Genomic DNA, 22,730 nt, shown 5'->3' with positions numbered 1-22,730 from the left:
AGATTTTTCTCCAGCGCTCACTGCCTCAACTTATCCAAGTCGTCACCGCCCTGCTGAAGCTACCGGTTGGTCTTATCTCAATGCAAGCTCCTTCACGTAAAAATCTTCATGTGTTCTTATCGCAAGTACACGAGCCCAGCGATGCCCAGCCGATTTTTTTTCCAGACAATCTCTATCCCTATCGCCGTTCTTCATCCCTGATATTCTTCAAACCATCGCCGCTTATCTCTTGTATAAATCCATCGCGCGTTCTCTGTCTTCCTTATCTTCTCCCAGCCAAGTCCCAGCGCGCGGTGCTCCAGTGGCGTCTTCTCCTTGCTGTGCTCGCCGGAGCTCCTCCAGCTCGACCGCTCGGCTTCCCCTAGCCTCTTCCCCTGCGAGCTCGACTCCTGCTCGCCTATGGAGTTCGCCCAGCTCCCTGCTCCGGTGACTAGGGCTCGGCGTCCGGCTCCCTGGATGCTTGCCCTGCTCGCCGCCATCCTGCTCGGCCAGCGCATCCCTTCTCTGCTCTCTCTCTCTATTCCCTGCTCACTGGCAGCCGACTCCCTCTACCTCCCATGGACGCCAGCCGCGCCCCTGGTTCCTGCCTCTGCTCGCCGTGGAGTCTACGCGCGCGCTGCTCCCCTATTGGCCGCGACGAGCTCGCCCTTTCTTCAGCCCGGTTTCTGTTTCTCATCTGCTCCTGCGTCGCGCGCGAGTCCCTCTGGCCGTCTTCGCTCCCAGCGCCGCGCACACTGCTCCTTGGGGCTCGGCCGCGACCTCGCCGTCGTTCGGCAGCTCCAGCGCCTCTGTTCTTCCCTGCGCGCGCGTTCCATCCCGCGCTCGGCGCTTTCCTGCTCCCAAGTCCGGTGCCCTGCCGAGCTTGACCCTTACCGTGCGCATCTCAGCTGGTGCCCATGGCCGCGCCCGGCTTCTTGCTCCACCCATAGTCGAAGCTCCTTCCGGTTGCCGTCGCTCGTCGTCGTCTCTTCGTGCTGGACGACTAGTTTGCCGTGGTCGCGCGTAGTTCCCTGCTCGGCCAGGATAGTCGCACCGTCGATTCCGCTTGAGCCCCTTCGCGTTCGTCGATGCCCCCTGGCTCGACTCTGCCTAGTTCGCGTCCTGCTCGCCTTTGCGTCGCGCGCGTAGCGTTTCGTTGTTCCTGCGCGTGCTGCCGCGAAGCTCTCTGTTCAGTTCACCTTCGTCGCGTTGTCGTACGCGCGAAACTGCTCGTGGTCAATATCAAGTCAGTGACGCGCGCGCTGGACACGGTAAAACGTTGCGTGAGCTTGTGTCCGAGCCCGCCCGACCGTGACCTCGCTTTGCTTCTCGCGTCGCTACTCGCCAAGTCCTTCCACAGTCCGCGCCATAAAATTCACTCGGACACGATCTCGTCGTCATTCCGCGCGTCAGCAAGAAATTCCAAGAATCAGATGAAGACAAAGCTAGCAGCGCGATATTCCCCAAGCGCTTGACAAATTGCCTAGATCGGAAAATCGCTACCGATCTCGTGGATTCGTGTCAGCTGTGGAAATGGTAAGCTGATGAATTATTCAGAATAGTTCGATCGCTGAATAAATTATTGTGCTAGTGCGATGTTCATTAGGTGCTCGATAATTGCGTGAGTCACGAAACTCTCGTCAACTTCGCGGTTCTTGCGATTGTCGAGCCAGATTCAGTTTTAGCAAGTTATTTCACTATTCCGATTAATTAACTGAATTAGTGGACCGAGTAGAATTTTGGCAAGCATGTGTGATGATGAAATATTTTAATCACTTATAAAGATGTAGTATAATTTATAAAGAAAGGGATTAATTCAGAATTTAATTAATTAACTGATAAGTTGTGATTAGGCTAATTGTATTTCATGTGTATAATTTGATGTTCGTGATGTTTGCGTTAGGTTCGAAAAGCGTAATTATTGCACGTAGTCGTATATTAATAACTAGTGTTTTCGTACAAAATTGTACAACGCCTCACCGCTAGGTGTTAAATTCGCTATCGCGTAGCACTATTTAGGTTTGTAATATTCTCGTTTATATGCATTCATGTGCATAATGCATTTTATTCAGGTACGTTAATTAATCGCGTGATGCGGAGAACGACCCAAGTCGACCCCAAGCATGGGCCAATCCACAGGATGATGCTAATGGACAAACCTGAAGAGGATCGTCCAGTGGACATCGTCTAACAACACTAACCTAGTGTTACCCAGGCAAGCCCCGGTGCATGCAACCCCTTCTGTCGGTGTTTCGACCCCGGGGGGTCCCTGGACCGACGAGTAAATTGTCGCCGCGTGTCCCAGCCCAGATGGGTCGGCGCGAGACGGAGCACGAAGGGGGGAGAAACGGCAAAAGGGGAAACTCGTGGCCTTCGTATTGCCCCGCGCCCAGGTCGGGTGCGCTTGCAGTAGGGGGGTTAGAAGCGTCCGCGAGGGAGAGAGAGAGACCGTCCGCCGGCCCGTTCTCCCGCGCGGCCAACCCCCTCGTACGAGAGCCCTGGACCTTCCTTTTATAGGCGTAAGGAGAGGGCCCAGGTGTACAATGGGGGGTGTAGCAGTGTGCTAACGTGTCTAGCAGAGAGGAGCTAGGGCCCTAAGTACATGCCGTCGTGGCAGCCGGAGAGGTTTTGGCGCCCTGTTCATGTGATGTTGTGGCCGTCGGAGGAGTGCTTGAGCCTTGTGGAAGTACAGCTGTCGGGGCTGTCGGATCCTTGCTGACGTCTCCTTGCTTCCGTAAGGGGCTGAGAGCCACTGTCGTCATGGCGCACGTGGGGTGCCATCATTACTTGTTTACCGGGGCGAGCCAGATGAGACGCCGGTCTTATTCCCCGTAGCCTAAGCTAGCTAGGGGTAGGGTAATGATGGCCTTCCCTGTGACATGGCAGGTCCGAGCCTGAGGTCGGGCGAGGCGAAGGCTCCTCCGAGGTCGAGGTCGAGTCTGAGCCCTGGGGTCGGGCGAGGCGGAGTTCGTCTTCCGATGACGAGGCTGAGTCCGAGCCCTGGGGTCGGGCGAGGCGGAGTTCGTCTTCCGATGACGAGGGTGAGTCCGAGCCCTGGGGTCGGGCGAGGCGGAGACTGTCTTCCGAGGCCGAGGCTGAGTCCGAGCCCTGGGGTCGGGCGAGGCGGAGTCCGTCTTCCGGGGTCGAGGCTGAGTTCGAGCCCGGGGTCGGGCGAGGCGGAGTCCATCTTCCGGGGTCGAGGCTGAGTCCGAGCCTGGGGTCGGGCGAGGCGGAGTCCGTCTTCCGGGGTCGAGGCTGAGTCCGAGCCCGTGGTCGGGCGAGGCGGAGTCCGTCTTCCGGGGTCGAGGCTGAGTCCGAGCCCTGGGTCGGGTGAGGCGGAGCTTCCCATGGCGCCCGAGGCTGGACTTAGCTGCTGTCAGCCTCACTCTGTCGAGTGGCACAACAGTCGGAGCGGGGCACGCGGCGCTGCTTTCCTATCAGGTCGGTCAGTGGAGCGGCGAAGTGACTGCGGTCACTTTGGCTCTATCGACTGAGGAGCATTAAATGCTCCTGCGATACGGTCGGTTGGCGTGGCGATCTGGCCAAGGTTGCTTCTCCGCGAAGACTGGGCCTCGGGCGAGCCGAAGGTGTTTCCGTCGCTTGAGGGGGCCCTCGGGCGAGACGTGAATCCTCCGGTGTCGGCTGCCTTTGCCCGAGGCTGGGCCTGGGCGAGGCGAGATCGTGTCCCTTGAGTGGACTGAGCCTTGACCTTAATCGCGCCCATCAGACCTTTGTTGCTTTTGTGCTGATGGGGGTTACCAGCTGAGATTAGGAGTCTTGGGGGTACCCCTAATTATGGTCCCCGACAGTAGCCCCCGAGCCTCGAAGGGAGTGTTGATACTCGCTTGGAGGCTTTTATCGCACTTTTTTGCAAGGGGACCGGCCTTTCTCGGTTGCGTTTCGTTCTGGTGGGTGCGCGCGAGCGCACCCGCCGGGTGTAGACCCCGAGGCCTCGGAGGAGTGGTTTGACTCCTTCGAGGTCTTAGCGCGTTTCGTGATGCTTCGGTCGGTCTGGTTATTCCCTCATGCGAACTGGCCTTAGCCCGGGTGCATAGTCAGGTTCCAAGTTGTCACACCCGGTTTTAGAAGGCAAACCGAATGCGAACTATGTACGTGCCAGGATCAGAACTCACGTACACAGCGATTACATAAATGAACATCATCACACAATGCTCGAATAATAACATAAAAGAGTACTTATTACATCATAGAGTCATAGACATCCACATAGTCATTGTCTTAACAAGTAAATCAAAGTGCTAAACGAAACGCAGTAAAGATAAGGCCTTCACAGGCAGCTGACTGGGGGTTGCCGCCAACCCACACCTAGAATTCATCGTAGTCTTGGAACTCCTGGAAGTCTCCTTCCACGGCTTCGCCTTCTCCTGAGCAGTGGTTACAATGCGGACAACCTGGTGTTTTGTGGTAAAGCAAGGATGAGTACACATCAACGTACTCAGCAAATGTCCCGTTTGGCTGAGGAGGACTAGCTTTATGTGGGGTTAGGCTCCAGCAGTTGCTTTTAGTTGGTCAAGTATTTATCATTAGTAGAAGCCAGATTTTAGCATTAACCAATCCGTAAACCATTTCCTCATCGAGGAACATCATCATCATAGTCGAACCAAAACCATATCATAACCATTGTATCTCGAACCATCTGTATCCCTAATCAAAGAGGATCCCAAGGCTGCTCTTAACCGTGAGCACGGCTGATATACCAGTTTCACTACCCTCTGCAGAGGTTGCACACTTTACCCATGAGTCATGATTCCCTTTCTACCCGGGGAGAGCTACTCCCCATTGACCACTACCTAGGTGGTCCGGCAGGGCATCACTACGTAGCTTTTACAAAGATTCCCTAGAGGTCGTAGCTGCCCGTTAGGTTTCTCCAGTTTGATAAACACAGTACCCCTCCCCGCAGGAGAGTGACTAACAAAGAGCAAAACGAAAGAACCTCGGCACTCAGCCTCGGCAGAGCAAGCACTGTGCCTGGACCCCATTGACGGCACGACGGCTAAGCAACTACACCTCTAGTTCATCTAATTAATCAGCTAAGGGCATCCCATTTCACCCCCATGGTTGCACTGTTATCCCGGGTGGTCTCTCAACGAACCAGTCCTTACGAAGAGGTACTCAGGAAACAGCCTGAGCCCCCTAGAGTATCACAAGATCATCAACCTCAACAGGATAACAGTATCATAAATAGCCACATCATGTTCATTGATTATGTTAAAGCAATAGCAAAGTGCTAACCATAATAGCCCATAAGGTCATCAAGGATAAAGTAAAGTGCAAAGCTAGTCAATCCTTAGGTCTCAAGTAAGTAATGCGGGGTAGTAAGTTATGAATGAATAGGACATAATGGGACAGAGGACACTTGCCTTCACCAAACTGCTGATCAGGGACTTCCTCTGCAACTGCCTCGGGAAACACAGACTGCTCGTTGTCTACGCAAAGCAATCATTCACACTATGCACTTGGGAAAATAACAAACAAAAACAATATACCAAACATATGCAGCAGAGAGGGGTCACAAGTTCATAACAGAAAAGGGATAGGCACTCTAGTGTTCCCTAGGTCTGGGGTAGAGGACTACACAAAGTGATTCACTATCTACTAATCAGGTCTAAGTTAGTGGTGGGATTAAATAATTATCTGGTTTAAGTTCCTAAACTTAAGTGTTTAAGTCCATAAACTTAAGTAATCCAACTTTTATTAAAGTCTACTCATTTCCAATTATCTTAAATAAGGTTTCAATAGTCTTAATCTGTCACACCCGGCTTTAAGGAACGAAGCCAGGTGCATCTCATACATGCGCCAAGAAGACAACATATATAATAACAGAGTGTATAGAGATAAATGTCATAAAACATCAGAGTATTTATTACATAGCGGAAGACTTATTACAAAATAAAATAATAAAGATAAAACGAACTAAGGATCGTCAGCGCCAATGTCAACTGAGAAACGCCACCTAGATCAGATCATACTCCTCGCCTTGTGGCTCCTCCTGAACCACCTGCTCTTCTCCTGTGGGGGGGTGTGAGACAGCAAGGGTGAGCTCACACATGATCATCGCTCAACAAGTTGTGGGGAATAATGTGACATGAACTCACCAAAGGTGGGAGCTCATGGAGTGTAAGGCTTATCAAAGAGAATGGTTAAAGCTGAGCATTGCTTTTAATGTTGGTCAAACTTTTATTAGCAGTTACTAAGTGTAAGTAAATACCAAACCTTAAATAAAATAATAGAACAAAATTAATAATAAACCCATGCATATGCAAATGACAAAATTGAATTTAGGTTTCATAATTTAATCATCAGAGAGTCCTGAGCCGCTCATGACCGTGAGCTCGGCTAGTATACCAGTTTTACACTCTGCAGAGGTTGTACCCTTTACCCACAAGTCGTGTATCCCATGTCGCCAGGGTTAGCTAGGCCCTTAGACACTACCAAGGTGAATGGCTAGGGATCCACTACGAGGCCTTTACAAAGTTCCACTAGCTTCCGAAAACCCGCTACAGTTTATGGGAAGAGCACTTGCAAGAATCCCCCGTCCGACCGCCATCGCAGCTAAATCAACCCGAGAACCTCCTTGCATGCAACTCCCCTACTGCCCTTGCCCCTTTCGGGTAAGGTAGTCTTCCACTAGCTTTCCTAATTAATCAGCCAAGGGCGTCCATAAACCCTTGTGGTGGCACATGTTTCTCAAGTTAAGCTCTATGTTCCAATTAACATTAATGATCTTGACATGAACATAAATAGAATAACAAAAGAATTGGAACATAGATATAATAAATGATTATCCCAAAACCATGTAAAGCAATAGCAAAACTACCCAAGTGATTCAGGGGTAAACAAGGTAATGAGATAAACAATCTAGGGTGACCTATCGGGTCCCATCAAAATTAACATATGCATGGTAGATGATTATAAAGAACATTATTGGGTAACAAAAGTGAATCAAGGGCACAACTTGCCTTCAATGAGCTCCTGCTCAGCTACTTCAACCTGCTGCTCACCAGGATCCTCAGTCACGTGCTCTTCTACTCGCCACAATACAAACAAGCACAGTGCATATAGAGAAATTAACATTACACCAAACATGTAAACAAAATACACAGTAATATTCTACACATTAAAATAAAATTCTAGGAACAGGAATCATAATTTTTCGAGTTATAGATTTTAAGTTATGGATTTTCAAAGGTTTTATGTGCTTAATATATGGTTGAGTGCGAAATTAATTTTTCTAATGTTTTCATGTAAAAACAGAGGCTCTAAGTGGTAGATAATAAAATTACAAAATTTTAGAAAGTGAAATGGAGTAATTTGGAGTTCATATGCATTTTCTATGGATTTTATAAGTTCTAGACATTATTTATACATTGAAAATCAATTTGCAATTTAAATTCTCGGGTTAAAAACTATTCTGGACTGGGCCTCAATAGCTGAGAACCGCAGGGGTCCAGGCGCAAAAGATCCTAAGACTCAGAATACTATGTAGTGTACGGCGGGTTGATTCGTGAAAAGTGCGGGGTCTCTTTAGCAAAGTGCACCCGCGAAGGGGTATCCACGGATCTCAGCCGCCCGATCAGATCTCCATGGCCGAGATCAAATCACTTAACTGAGCCACTAGTGAGCACGCGATGGCCGCTGGATTTGAATCGCACGGCCTGCAATACCCCACGCGATGATCGAATATCTACCACTGGATCTCTTACCAACGGTTAGGATCACAAGCACCGAAGGGTTATCCTAGCTTTAATCGCAGCCACACATCCGAGATGGACGGCCCCGAGGGCATCTTCCCCCCCGGCCACGCGCGACGGCGGCGCCGCCCACTGCTGCAATGGTTCCATGCCGGCGCGCCGTGATTCGGTGCCCCGACACCCACTTTCCCCCATCGAGCCCGCTAAAACGAAATTCACGCATAAGTGACCTCGATAGAGTACGCCATACCTAGACTCGGTGCGCGCAGACTCTTGCTCACGACGCTCGACGGTGCCATGGCTGGAGTTGGACAACTGGCGAACCGCAAACTCCCCTAGGACTAAGCCTAACTGTAGAGAGATGGAGGGAGAAAGCGAACTGGCCAGGACAACCATACCAGTGTTCGGGTGTGTGGGCAGAGCCGACGATGTGCAGGCGAGATCCCACGGTCCAACACAGCTTCTACGGTGAAATTCCTGAGCTTCTATCGGCCTCCCGCCCGTGAATGCACCATACAGGTGTAATGCGTCGCAGCAACTTCACTGGATCGTATCACCAGGGCAGGGCACCGATTCACGCACAGGCTCAAGACGGCGGCACGGATTCTATCCTCCCAGGGGTCGTGGCGGCTTCTAGGGATTAGGATTAGTCTGCGCTTAATGGGTCAAGGGAGGAGGGGAGGAAGGCGACCAAGCATTTATCCCCCGGAGGTGTTGGCGGGGACGGCTAAGGGTAGCTGAAAGCTCGCTGGTGGGAGGAGAAGAAATCTGCGGCAAAAACGCAGGTCCGTTGTAGCATGCGGGGAGTGGAAGATCTACAGGACCCCGATAGCGGGCCCACCTGTCATTCTGGAGCGTGCGCAGGAGACGACCGCGTGGGATCAAAGGGGGATGGCCGAGGTGCAGGGCCGGCCAACAGAATTCGGCCCAACGCGCCATTTCCTTTTCTCTTTTTATTTTCTGTTTTCTTCTTTCTTTTTTTTCATTCATAATTATTTGAATTCTAGATTTGAATTTGAATATAAATTTCAGCTTTGGGTTAAATTATACAAATTCAAAATCTAGTCTTGGAATAATATATTTTTAATTACTTATTTTATCCACACAATACTTATTTTCTTTTCCCTTCTAAATTCTAGAATTTCTTTCAAATCTTAAATTCCCATTTGGGTATTAATATATTTCTTTTTCACATTATTATATGTTGTCACAAAATGCACACAGAATAAAATCGAGCATGATGCATAATTTGGTAGTATATATTTTTATTAATTGTTTTTGGGCATGATGTTCACATATGATGATGCATAAAGATCAAACTCACATAAAGAGAAATTGTTTCTCTATTGGTATTATCTCTTACAATTTACAAATTGGGTATTACAAATCCTACCCCCCTTAAAAATAATCTCGTCCTCGAGATTTAAGAAGATCTAGGGAAAAGATGGGGAAAATCTATGCGAAGCTCTTCTTCTCTTTCCCAAGTTGCTTCATCTTCGCCATGGTGACTCCATTGCACTTTACACATCTTTATCACCTTATTTCTTGTAACTCGAGACAAAGTATCTAAAATCTTGATCGGGTACTCCGTGTAAGTCAAATCACCTTGAACACTGAGCTCTTCCATGGGTAACTGTTCCTCAGGGACACGGAGACACTTCTTTAGTTGAGACACGTGGAACACATTATGCACATCTGATAGAGTAGCAGGTAACTCGAGTTGGTATGCCATCTCCTCAACTCGCCTAAAGATCAAGAATGGTCCAATGTAGCGTGGGGACAATTTTCCCTTGACTTTGAATCTCCTCATTCCACGAAGCGGTGACACCTTGAGGTACCCATAATCTCCTTCCTCAAATTCCAGCGGTCTTCTTCTATTATCAGCATAGCTCTTTTGCCTGGTTTGAGCCACTCTCAAATTCTCTCGAATTATACGGACTTGTTCTTCTGCTTCTTGAATCAGTTCAGGCCCAAAGAACTGTCTTTCTCCAGTCTGATCCCAATATAAAGGAGTTCTGCACTTCCTCCCATATAAAGCTTCAAAAGGTGACATCTTCAGACTGGCCTGGTAACTATTATTATACGAGAACTCAGCATGAGGTAGACTCTTGTCCCAACTACTACCATGCTGAAGGGCACAAGCTCTCAACACGTCATCCAATACTTGGTTAGTCCTTTCAGTCTGTCCATCAGTCTGGGGATGGTAAGCCGAACTAAAATTCAATCTCGTATCCAAGGACTCGTGTAACTTCTTCCAATACCGAGAGGTAAACTGTGATCCCCGGTCTGACACAATCTTCTTTGGCACACCATGCAGGCATACAATCCGTGCCATGTACAACTCTGCCAACTGAGATACCTTATAAGTAGTCTTGACCGGAATGAAATGAGCCACTTTGGTCAGTCTATCCACCATAACCCATACAAAACCATATCCTTTCGAGGTGCGAGGCAATCCAGTAATGAAGTCCATACCAATCTCTTCCCACTTCCACTCGGGTATCTTAAGTGGGTATATTAGTCTAGCTGGTCTTTGGTGTTTGGCCTTAACTCTTTGACACACATCGCACATAGCCACATGTGCAACCACATCTCTCTTTAGTCCATACCACCAGTACTTATGCTTCAAATCCCGATACATCTTGGTACTACCAGGATGAATAGAATAATCCGAGTCATGTGCCTCCTTTAAAATAGCCTCACAAAAACTATCAATCTCAGGAAACACATATCCGATCCTTGAACCATACTGTGCCTTGCTCATCTTCCGTGAATTCTGGACCTCGACCTTCAATAATCAGATCCTTAATCTCTTGTATTTTAGCATCACCAATTTGTCTTTTGTGGATTTCTTGTTCCAAGTTAGATTCCACATCAATAGTAATTTCTTCAGTGTGAGCAACCATCCCCAGGTTAATTCTCCTAAAATCCTCAACAATTTCATCAGGTAGCTGGGCAACAATAGCTGAGTGAACATGCTCCTTTCGACTCAAGGCATCTGCAACCAAATTTGCTTTGCCCGGGTGATAGTGAATCTCCAAATCATAATCCTTAATAAGCTCCAACCAACGGCATTGCCTAAGGTTGAGATCCTTCTGAGTGAATATATACTTCATACTCTTATGATCCGTGCACTTGGCACTTGGTCCCCATGATATAGTGTCTCCAAATCTTAAGCGCATGCACAACGGATGCCAATTCCAAGTCATGAGTGGGGTAGTTCAATTCATGTTTACGCAACTGACGTGACGCATAGGCGATCACATGTCCTTCTTGCATGAGCACACATCCCAATCTTTGGCCACATGCATCACAATAAATGTCAAATCCATTCTGCAGATCTGGCATAATCAATACTGGTGGTGACATCAATCTCTTCTTCATTTGATCAAAACTATCTTGGCACTTCTCGTCCCACTTAAACTCTTCCTTTCTCCAAAAGCGAGGTCATAGGCTTGGCAATCTTAGAGAATCCTTCAATAAATCTCCGATAATATCCTGCAAGCCCCAAGAAACTCCGAATATCTGTAACTGTAGTGGGTATGCTCCACGCCACTATCTCCTTGACTTTAGCAGGATCCACTGATATCCCTCCATTAGAAGTGATATGTCCAAGGAATAGCACCTTATCAATCCAAAACTCGCATTTGCTAAACTTGGCGTAGAGTTGATTATCTCACAGCTTCTGTAGCACCAATGTCAGGTGTTCCTCATGATCACTATCTCTCTTGGAATAAATAAAAATATCGTCGATGAAAACCACGACGAATCTGTCCAGATCATGAACACCTTATTCTTCAGATCCATAAAATAGCTGGTGCATTAGTTAGTCCAAATGACATAACGATGAACTCATATAAACCATATTGGGTCGAAAAATCCGTCTTGGAAATATCTGATGACCTAATCTTCATTTGATGGTAACCCGATCGGAGATCAATCTTCGAGAATACCCTTGCACCTCTCATCCGATTAAATAAATCCTCAATGCAGGGTAATGGACACTTGTTCTTCACAGTGACATCGTTAAGGAACCTATAATCCACGCACATCCCTTGCGATCCATCCTTCTTCTGTACAAACAGAACCGGCGCTCCCCAAGGTGAGGAACTCGGACGAATGTACCCCGCTTCTTGTAACTCAGTTAACTGCTTCTTAAGTTCCTTCAACTCCTCTACGGACATCCTATATGGCCGTTTAGAAATAGGGGCGGTTCCAGGTAAGAGGTCAATAACAAACTCAACTTCTCTATCAGGTGGCATCCCTGGTAACTCCTCTGGAAAGACATCCGGAAAATCTCTAACCACCCGGATGTTGTCACCAACAAACTTCTCATCTACTAAGAATGTCGCTAGTCTGGTGGCGGTAGTTACTGCAATTCCAACTTTAAATCTTTCTCCTTTCGAACTGGTGAGTTCTATGGTTCCCTTAGCACAGTGTATAAACTGCCTTTACCTTTCTTAACCACGACATACCAAGGATCACGTCTATAGTGCTCTCTTCTAACACTATAGGGGTAGCCCATCGGGGTTAGAAATACAAGGTAAGAAAGGAAGAATTGTAGACAAGGCAAGTAATTACGAGAAATGTTACTGCGGGGGATTTATTAGTTAAGTAGATTGGTGCGTTATCTACTAAAGCTAATACATTACCTTATGGTGGTACATGCTAAGATGCCTGTCTATACTATTTCAATCAACCAAAGAAGCAAATCAGGCATTGATCATCAGAACAATCAACCAACATTTTTAATAGAGAAAATAAATCTTTTTTTGTCTTAGGTCTCCTATCTCTTAAAAGATCATAGTGGTAGGATTCCAAGGTGTGAAATCCATCTTGTCTTAGAGTAGAAAAGATAAGATTAACCAGAGTAGAGTAGCAGAAGGTGAGACAAGATCAAGATGAGATAAGTATAGAATGAGTCAGAGTAAGGTAAGTAAGTGAGGGTTGTCCATTTCTATCTAGGTTTCGTCCTACAGTCAACATTTCCTCTGATACCACTTCTGTCACACCCGGCTTTAAGGAACGAAGCCAGGTGCATCTCATACATGCGCCAAGAAGACAACATATATAATAACAGAGTGTATAGAGATAAATGTCATAAAACATCAGAGTATTTATTACATAGCGGAAGACTTATTACAAAATAAAATAATAAAGATAAAACGAACTAAGGATCGTCAGCGCCAATGTCAACTGAGAAACGCCACCTAGATCAGATCATACTCCTCGCCTTGTGGCTCCTCCTGAACCACCTGCTCTTCTCCTGTGGGGGGGTGTGAGACAGCAAGGGTGAGCTCACACATGATCATCGCTCAACAAGTTGTGGGGAATAATGTGACATGAACTCACCAAAGGTGGGAGCTCATGGAGTGTAAGGCTTATCAAAGAGAATGGTTAAAGCTGAGCATTGCTTTTAATGTTGGTCAAACTTTTATTAGCAGTTACTAAGTGTAAGTAAATACCAAACCTTAAATAAAATAATAGAACAAAATTAATAATAAACCCATGCATATGCAAATGACAAAATTGAATTTAGGTTTCATAATTTAATCATCAGAGAGTCCTGAGCCGCTCATGACCGTGAGCTCGGCTAGTATACCAGTTTTACACTCTGCAGAGGTTGTACCCTTTACCCACAAGTCGTGTATCCCATGTCGCCAGGGTTAGCTAGGCCCTTAGACACTACCAAGGTGAATGGCTAGGGATCCACTACGAGGCCTTTACAAAGTTCCACTAGCTTCCGAAAACCCGCTACAGTTTATGGGAAGAGCACTTGCAAGAATCCCCCGTCCGACCGCCATCGCAGCTAAATCAACCCGAGAACCTCCTTGCATGCAACTCCCCTACTGCCCTTGCCCCTTTCGGGTAAGGTAGTCTTCCACTAGCTTTCCTAATTAATCAGCCAAGGGCGTCCATAAACCCTTGTGGTGGCACGTGTTTCTCAAGTTAAGCTCTATGTTCCAATTAACATTAATGATCTTGACATGAACATAAATAGAATAACAAAAGAATTGGAACATAGATATAATAAATGATTATCCCAAAACCATGTAAAGCAATAGCAAAACTACCCAAGTGATTCAGGGGTAAACAAGGTAATGAGATAAACAATCTAGGGTGACCTATCGGGTCCCATCAAAATTAACCTATGCATGGTAGATGATTATAAAGAACATTATTGGGTAACAAAAGTGAATCAAGGGCACAACTTGCCTTCAATGAGCTCCTGCTCAGCTACTTCAACCTGCTGCTCACCAGGATCCTCAGTCACGTGCTCTTCTACTCGCCACAATACAAACAAGCACAGTGCATATAGAGAAATTAACATTACACCAAACATGTAAACAAAATACACAGTAATATTCTACACATTAAAATAAAATTCTAGGAACAGGAATCATAATTTTTCGAGTTATAGATTTTAAGTTATGGATTTTCAAAGGTTTTATGTGCTTAATATATGGTTGAGTGCGAAATTAATTTTTCTAATGTTTTCATGTAAAAACAGAGGCTCTAAGTGGTAGATAATAAAATTACAAAATTTTAGAAAGTGAAATGGAGTAATTTGGAGTTCATATGCATTTTCTATGGATTTTATAAGTTCTAGACATTATTTATACATTGAAAATCAATTTGCAATTTAAATTCTCGGGTTAAAAACTATTCTGGACTGGGCCTCAATAGCTGAGAACCGCAGGGGTCCAGGCGCAAAAGATCCTAAGACTCAGAATACTATGTAGTGTACGGCGGGTTGATTCGTGAAAAGTGCGGGGTCTCTTTAGCAAAGTGCACCCGCGAAGGGGTATCCACGGATCTCAGCCGCCCGATCAGATCTCCATGGCCGAGATCAAATCACTTAACTGAGCCACTAGTGAGCACGCGATGGCCACTGGATTTGAATCGCACGGCCTGCAATACCCCACGCGATGATCGAATATCTACCACTGGATCTCTTACCAACGGTTAGGATCACAAGCACCGAAGGGTTATCCTAGCTTTAATCGCAGCCACACATCCGAGATGGACGGCCCCGAGGGCATCTTCCCCCCCGGCCACGCGCGACGGCGGCGCCGCCCACTGCTGCAATGGTTCCATGCCGGCGCGCCGTGATTCGGTGCCCCGACACCCACTTTCCCCCATCGAGCCCGCTAAAACGAAATTCACGCATAAGTGACCTCGATAGAGTACGCCATACCTAGACTCGGTGCGCGCAGACTCTTGCTCACGACGCTCGACGGTGCCATGGCTGGAGTTGGACAACTGGCGAACCGCAAACTCCCCTAGGACTAAGCCTAACTGTAGAGAGATGGAGGGAGAAAGCGAACTGGCCAGGACAACCATACCAGTGTTCGGGTGTGTGGGCAGAGCCGACGATGTGCAGGCGAGATCCCACGGTCCAACACAGCTTCTACGGTGAAATTCCTGAGCTTCTATCGGCCTCCCGCCCGTGAATGCACCATACAGGTGTAATGCGTCGCAGCAACTTCACTGGATCGTATCACCAGGGCAGGGCACCGATTCACGCACAGGCTCAAGACGGCGGCACGGATTCTATCCTCCCAGGGGTCGTGGCGGCTTCTAGGGATTAGGATTAGTCTGCGCTTAATGGGTCAAGGGAGGAGGGGAGGAAGGCGACCAAGCATTTATCCCCCGGAGGTGTTGGCGGGGACGGCTAAGGGTAGCTGAAAGCTCGCTGGTGGGAGGAGAAGAAATCTGCGGCAAAAACGCAGGTCCATTGTAGCATGCGGGGAGTGGAAGATCTACAGGACCCCGATAGCGGGCCCACCTGTCATTCTGGAGCGTGCGCAGGAGACGACCGCGTGGGATCAAAGGGGGATGGCCGAGGTGCAGGGCCGGCCAACAGAATTCGGCCCAACGCGCCATTTCCTTTTCTCTTTTTATTTTCTGTTTTTTTCTTTCTTTTTTTTCATTCATAATTATTTGAATTCTAGATTTGAATTTGAATATAAATTTCAGCTTTGGGTTAAATTATACAAATTCAAAATCTAGTCTTGGAATAATATATTTTTAATTACTTATTTTATCCACACAATACTTATTTTCTTTTCCCTTCTAAATTCTAGAATTTCTTTCAAATCTTAAATTCCCATTTGGGTATTAATATATTTCTTTTTCACATTATTATATGTTGTCACAAAATGCACACAGAATAAAATCGAGCATGATGCATAATTTGGTAGTATATATTTTTATTAATTGTTTTTGGGCATGATGTTCACATATGATGATGCATAAAGATCAAACTCACATAAAGAGAAATTGTTTCTCTATTGGTATTATCTCTTACAATTTACAAATTGGGTATTACATAATCCTATCCTAGTGATTAGCTATTAATTAATACATGGAAACAGCAGGGAAACATTGCATAGACAGATAGATAATAATATTATGAACATTTTGCAATTTGAAGCACCTAATTTGGAGTTCATATGACAAAGTTATGAATTTTACAAGTTTAGGGGTTAAAATTATACCCTAAGGACTTATTTTGAATTAAATAAAAGGGCCAGGGACTTAACTGCGAGAAACCAGGGACGGCGGGCGCAATTTCCAGAAAACAGGGGGGCTCTTTAAGAAATGCGCGGGCGAAGGGGTATCGGGCACCTACAGCCGTTGGATCTCAGACCGACGGCTAGGATTAGATCCCGCGGCAGGCGCGCGGGCGCGCGGCGGCGTGAGCGGCTGACAGGCGGGGCCAGGCGGACAGAGCGCGCGGGCGGACTTACAGGCGGGGCCGGGCGGACAGCGCGGGCGCGCGGGCGACTGACAAGTGGGGCCTAGCGGGCAGAGAGACGGGGTGAGGGGGGTAGTGGGCCTGGGCCGCTGGATCGCTGGCGGACGGCCAGGATTAGGTCCGAGCGAGTTGAATCAGGGCCTCCCGATCTGGGTTGAACGGCGGAGATCGGATGGGCGGCCTGGGCCTTCCCTACGGCTAGCTGGGGCGGCAGCGCTCGTCCCCGCGGCGGAGGGCTCGCCGGAGACGAGGGGCACGGGCGACTGGCGGGGCTCTGGGGTGACCTGAGTGGTCGGGGAGGTCGGGGAGGGCACGGGGGCTCCATTGGTGGGGTCTGGGTCGGAGCAGAGGCACCGGAGGGGGGCGGTTCACGGCGGGGCGGCTCGGCGGCGGGGTTACTCTACTCCGGCGAGCAATCAAACGCAACAGAGAGCGAAACAAAGGGCGATAGGGGCGGGAGAGGTCCCTTACCTCAAGGCGGGCTCCGGGGACTCCTCGGCGGCGATGGAAACACGACGGGGACCCGGGTCGACGGTGGCGGCTGCACGGCGGACGACGGGTGAGCGCGGGCAGAGAGAAATAGGGAGGGGAAGAGGGAATTGGGGCGCGTTCCGGGTTGCGGACGTCGGGGCGGAGCTCACCGGGGCTAAGGGCGCGGCGGAGCTCCAACGGCGACGGGGAACCAAGCTCGGGACGACGGGGTTATGGCGGCGGCGCTCTGCGTGCGCGCAGCGAGGGGGAAAGAGGGTCTGCTGGGGCGCAAATGGGGGAGAGGGTGAGGGCGAGTGGGGCTCGGGGCACAAGTGGCCGAGGGCGAGGTGGGGCGAGTCCCACGCGCGACGTGGGCACGGGGAAGGCGGGCGCGAGCAGCTCGGCGGCGGTTACGCGGGGACGACGGGGCTGACAAGCCGGGCCCGCAACGCAGAGAGAGAGAAGAAAGCGGGTGCGGGCGCGAGAGAAGCGGGGCTGACGGGTTGGGCCCACGGGCAGAGAGAGAGCGAGGGAGCGGGCGCGCGCGGGGAAGCGGCAACGCCGACAGGTGGGGCCGGGCGAGCAGTGAGAGAGGGAGGCGGGTGCGCGGAAGGCGGCCGCGCCGACAGGCCGGGCCCGCTGCGCAGAGAGAGAGGGGGGGGGGGGGAGAGGCGCGCGCGGGAGGTGGGCCGACTGGGCCGAAAGGCCGAGGAGGGCGGGTAAGTGGGCTGCTTTGCCTTTTTCTTTTATTCTGAATTGTTTTTCCCTTTTCTTTTTACTTATTCTATTTGCTTCAAATTCAAATGAGCCCCAAATCCAAATTAGACCTTTTGAGAATTATGCACCAAACAAAAGTGAAATCTAGGGTTCAACATGATGCAACAATTCATACTCCCTTAGGGTTTAACATAATAAACTATATTTACAAGTGAAATAAGTACTTAGCTCCTATAGAAATGAGAAAGAAAAGAATGAGGTAGGATGAGAAAAGGAAGTAACACCTGAATTTGTGAATATGAGCAAAGAAATTTTATACCCCCAAATTCAGGGTGTTACAAACCTATCCCCCTTAAAAGAATCTCGCCTCGAGATTCAAGGTTGGTCAGCAAAGAGTTCAGGGTATTTGGCCTTCAGGTCATCTTCTCGTTCCCAGGTTGCTTCTTCCTCAGAGTGGTGACCCCATCTGACTTTGCACATTCTGATTGTATTCCTCCGGGTGACTCTGTCTGCAAACTCCAGAATCTACGTTGGCTTCTCTATGTATGTCAGATCCTCCTGGACTTCCAAACCCTCCACTGGCAACTGTTCTTCTGGTACTCGCAGACACTTCTTCAATTGCGACACATGGAACACATTGTGCACTGCTGACAAGCTCTCTGGTAGGTCAAGCTGGTAAGCCACTTCTCCACGCTTTGCTTGAATCTGATACGGTCCGACGTACCGGGGTGCTAACTTGCCTTTAACTCCGAACCTTCTGACTCCTCGGATAGGTGACACCTTCAGATAGACGTAGTCTCCCACTTCAAAACTCAGTTCTCTTCTCCTTCTGTCCGCATAGCTTCGCTGCCTTGATTGGGCTGTCTTCAGGTTCTCCCGAACCATTTTGATATTCTCTCCGGCTTCAAGCAAAATTTCGGGGCCAAACACCTGTCTCTCTCCAGGCTGGTCCCAGTGCAACGGAGTCCTGCAACTCCGCCCATAGAGTGCCTGAAACGGTGACATCTTCAAGCTGGCTTGATAACTATTGTTGTAGGAGAATTCTGCATAAGGTAACCTTTTGTCCCATCCTGACTTGTCTTGCAACGCACAGGCTCTCAACATATCTTCTAGGATCTGATTAGTTCTTTCAGTCTGACCGTCTGTCTGCGGGTGATAAGCTGAGCTGAAGTTCAAATGTGTGCCCAAAGCTTCTTGTAACTGCTGCCAAAAATGAGATGTGAACTGCGTTCCTCGATCTGACACTATCTTCTTCGGCACACCATGAAGGCAGACTATTCGTGACATGTATAACTCAGCTAACGTTGCTCTGGTGTATGTCGTCTTCACAGGTATGAAGTGGGCCACCTTTGTTAAGCGGTCCACAACCACCCAGATGGAATCGTAGCCGGCCCGGGTACGAGGTAGGCCAACTATGAAATCCATCCCGATCTCATCCCACTTCCACTGAGGAATCCGCAATGGCTGCAATAATCCGGCAGGCCTCTGATGCTCTGCCTTGGTTCTCTGACAGCTGTCACAGATGGCGACATATTCTGCGATCTCCCTTTTCATGCCATACCACCAAAACCTCCTTTTTAAATCCTGGTACATCTTCTCACTCCCTGGGTGTATGGAGTAGGCTGTCTCATGAGCTTCCTTGAGGATCAGTTCCCGAATAGGTTTGATGTCGGGAACACACAATCGGTCCTTGAACCAGATTACTCCTTCTTCATCCTCTCGAAAGTCTTTGCCTCTTCCTTCTAGGATCAGCTGCCGGATCTTGTTGATGTTTTCATCATCCTTCTGCCCTTCTTTGATCTCCCGCTCTAGGGTGGGCTCTAACTCCACTGTCACTCCTTGCGTACTATTCAGGAAACCGAGGCTCAGTCTGTCAAACTCCTTGGCTAACTCATACGGCATTGGGTGCGAGGCCAACATATTGACTTGACTTTTCCTACTCAGAGCATCTGCAACAACATTGGCTTTGCCCGGATGGTAATGTATCTCCAACTCATAGTCTTTGATCAGTTCCAACCACCTTCGCTGCCTCATGTTTAACTCTGACTGGGTGAATATGTACTTCAGACTCTTATGATCTGTGTAGATATCGCACTTCTGCCCATACAGGTAATGTCTCCAGGTCTTCAAAGCATGAACCACTGCTGCCAATTCCAGGTCATGTGTGGGGTAATTCTTCTCATGGATCTTCAGCTGTCGAGATGAGTATGCTACAACTCTCCCTTCTTGCATCAGCACACATCCCAATCCGGTGTACGAAGCGTCGCAATACACTGAGAATGACTTGTGAACATCAGGCAGGACTAACACAGGAGCTGTAGTCAATCTATTCTTCAGTTCTTCAAATGCTTCCTGACACTTTTGGGTCCACTTAAACTCAACTTTCTTCGCTAGCAATGCTGTCATTGGTCTAGCAATCTTCGAGAAACCTTCAATGAAACGCCTATAATACCCAGCCATTCCAATGAAGCTCTTGATCCCACGAACATCTTTCGGTGCTTTCCAGTTCAGGATATCTGCTACTTTCTTTGGATCCACTGCTAACCCATCTTGGTTTATGATGTGACCCAGAAATAAGACTTCATGAATCCAGAACTCGCATTTGCCCAGCTTGGCATACAACTGATGCTCTCGAAGTCTTTGCAATACCATTTTCAAATGCTCTACATGATCTTCCTCACTTTGAGAGTATATGAGAATGTCATCAATGAACACTACCACAAACTTGTCTAGATAGTCCATGAACACACTGTTCATCAGGTACATAAAGAAGGCTGGCGCATTTGTCAAACCAAAGGACATAACTGTGAACTCGTATAACCCGTACTTGGTGATGAATGCTGTCTTCGGTATGTCCGAGGGTCGGATTCTGAGTTGATGGTAACCGGATCTCAGATCTATCTTCGAGAACACACTGGCACCTCTGAGCTGGTCGAACAAATCTTCTATCCTTGGCAGGGGGTACTTGTTCTTGACAGTGACTTCATTCAAGGCTCTGTAGTCTATGCACATCCTTTTGGTACCATCTTTCTTCTCTACAAACAACACTGGAGCGGCCCAAGGCGAGGTGCTTGGTCTGATGTAACCCTTCTCTAACATCTCGTCTATCTGCTTCTTGAGTTCCACCAATTCTGGTCCAGACACTCGATAGGCTCTCTTTGAAATGGGGGCGGTACCAGGGATAAGCTCTATGGCAAATTCAACCTTTCTCTCGGGTGGCATGCCCGTTAGCTCCTCGGGAAACACATCCGGAAAGTCCGACACAACCTTGATAGCCTCGAGCGGGTTGGGCTCCTTACTATCAACTGAAATCTGGTGACAGACTCCCTCTTCTGACTTAGGCATCCTTAGCTCGGCCACTACCTCTTCTCCTGACGGGGACTTCAACGTTATGGTCCTCTTGTCACAACTAACATTTGCCTCATACTTCATTAACCAGTTCATCCCTAGAATCACATCTATCCCAGGGGTGCCTATTACTATTAAGTCACTGGGGAATCCTATCCCCCTTATTTCCACCATTATGTTTGAACATATTTTATCTGTTTGCACCTTGCCACCAATCGAATTAATCCTCATGGGTGGCATCATTGCCTCTACTGAGATGTTATGCAATTCTACCCATGTTGCAGTGACAAAAGAATGAGTTGCACCAGTATCAAATAGCACTTTCGCGGGATGAGATTCGACTGAGAACATACCTACTGCCACATCTGGTGCATCCTGGATTGCTTCGGCCTCCAAGTGGTTCACCTTTCCACGGTTGTACGCTTGGTTACGATTGCCTGCTGCCGGCTGCAGTACACCTTGCCTTGCTGGAGCATTGGGGTTGGTCTGCTGCTGAGCCGTCTTCTTTGGGCACTGCATCGCCCAGTGGCCTTGGTCTCCACAGTGGAAACATCCTCTGCCTCCTCCTTGTGCTGGGGCTGCTTGGTTGCTCTGATTCGCTGCTGGGGCAGGAAGGCGAGGTGCCTGGTTGTTCTGCTTCTGATACTGATTACCTCCTTGCTGGCTGTGCTGACGATACTGCTGCTGCTGCTGCGGGTACTGTCTCTGAAACTGCTGCTGATGCGGACGCTGATTCTGATTCTGATACCCCTGTGGGTGACCAGATCTGCCTTGCTGAGATGAACTGCCTGAGAAACGTGGACGGCTGATGCCTCCGGACTGGGGTCCACTCATCTTGCGCTTCCGATCTTCCATATCCTTACGCTTCTTCTCAGTCATGACTGCCCTATCGATCAGGTGCTGGAAGGTGGGGAAGGTGTGATTCATCAGCTGGTAATGCAGGGGATCCACCAAACCTCTCATGAACCTGTACTGCCTCTTAGCATCAGTGTTGACATCCTCGGGTGCATAACGAGACAGCTGCAGAAACTTGACTCTGTACTCACTAACAGACAGGGGCCCCTGCTTCAGAGCCAGAAACTCCTCCTTCTTCACGATCATTAGTCCCTCTGGCACATGGTACCGACGGAAACTCTCGCTGAATTCCTCCCACGTGATGGCTTCGGGGTCAGCATGGGTGGCGAGGTAAGACTCCCACCAGGACTGAGCTGCTCCCCTTAGCTGGCGGGGACCGTACAGAACCTTCTCCCTGTCGTCGCATTGGGCGGTGCGCAGCTCCCTCTCCACTGTGCGCAACCAGTCTTCTGCATCCATGGGGTTAGCAGAATGGGCGAAGGTAGGAGGGTGCCCTCTCATGAACTCACCACGCTTATCTCGTGGCATCTGGGGCATCTGCACTTGCAATTGGGGTTGGGGTTGCTGTTGAGCCTGCTGCATGGCTGCCAGAGTCTGCCCAATGGCCTGCACTGCCTGGGTCTGCATCAAGAACATCTGCTCCACTGACATCGGGGGTGGTGGGGGAGGCTGCCTCTGATTTTCCTCCTGTTGGTCATGCTGCTCCAGCTGAGCACGCCTGTTGCATCGGCGCCTGTTGTCAGACATCTGTGGAAGACATTCATACATCAGCATTGATCTTACAATCTTTCAGCATAAGAAAAGGGAATACAGAATTCTTCATGACACTGAGTGAACAAAGAGCTTCACTGATCCTCATTCATGATTCAACACAGCTTCTCAGATAA

At 48.7% G+C, this 22,730-nt stretch overlaps 1 protein-coding gene across 1 annotated transcript; it reads left to right on the top strand.

Moving 5' to 3' along the window:
• The first annotated feature begins 289 nt into the window (after positions 1 to 289).
• On the top strand, positions 290 to 1,712 carry LOC100216846 (uncharacterized). The gene has a single exon (NM_001143238.1). It carries the CDS (start codon positions 400 to 402, stop codon positions 1,126 to 1,128), a length of 729 nt encoding a protein of 242 aa, NP_001136710.1. The 5' UTR covers positions 290 to 399; the 3' UTR covers positions 1,129 to 1,712.
• The last annotated feature ends 21,018 nt before the right edge of the window (positions 1,713 to 22,730 follow it).

The sequence above is a fragment of the Zea mays genome, chromosome 8 (assembly GCF_902167145.1).
Source record: "Zea mays cultivar B73 chromosome 8, Zm-B73-REFERENCE-NAM-5.0, whole genome shotgun sequence".
In the NCBI taxonomy this organism is placed as follows: Eukaryota; Viridiplantae; Streptophyta; class Magnoliopsida; order Poales; family Poaceae; genus Zea; species Zea mays.
The sequence above is the reverse complement of the archived record's forward strand: the minus strand, read 5'-3'. Positions and strand labels throughout refer to the sequence as shown.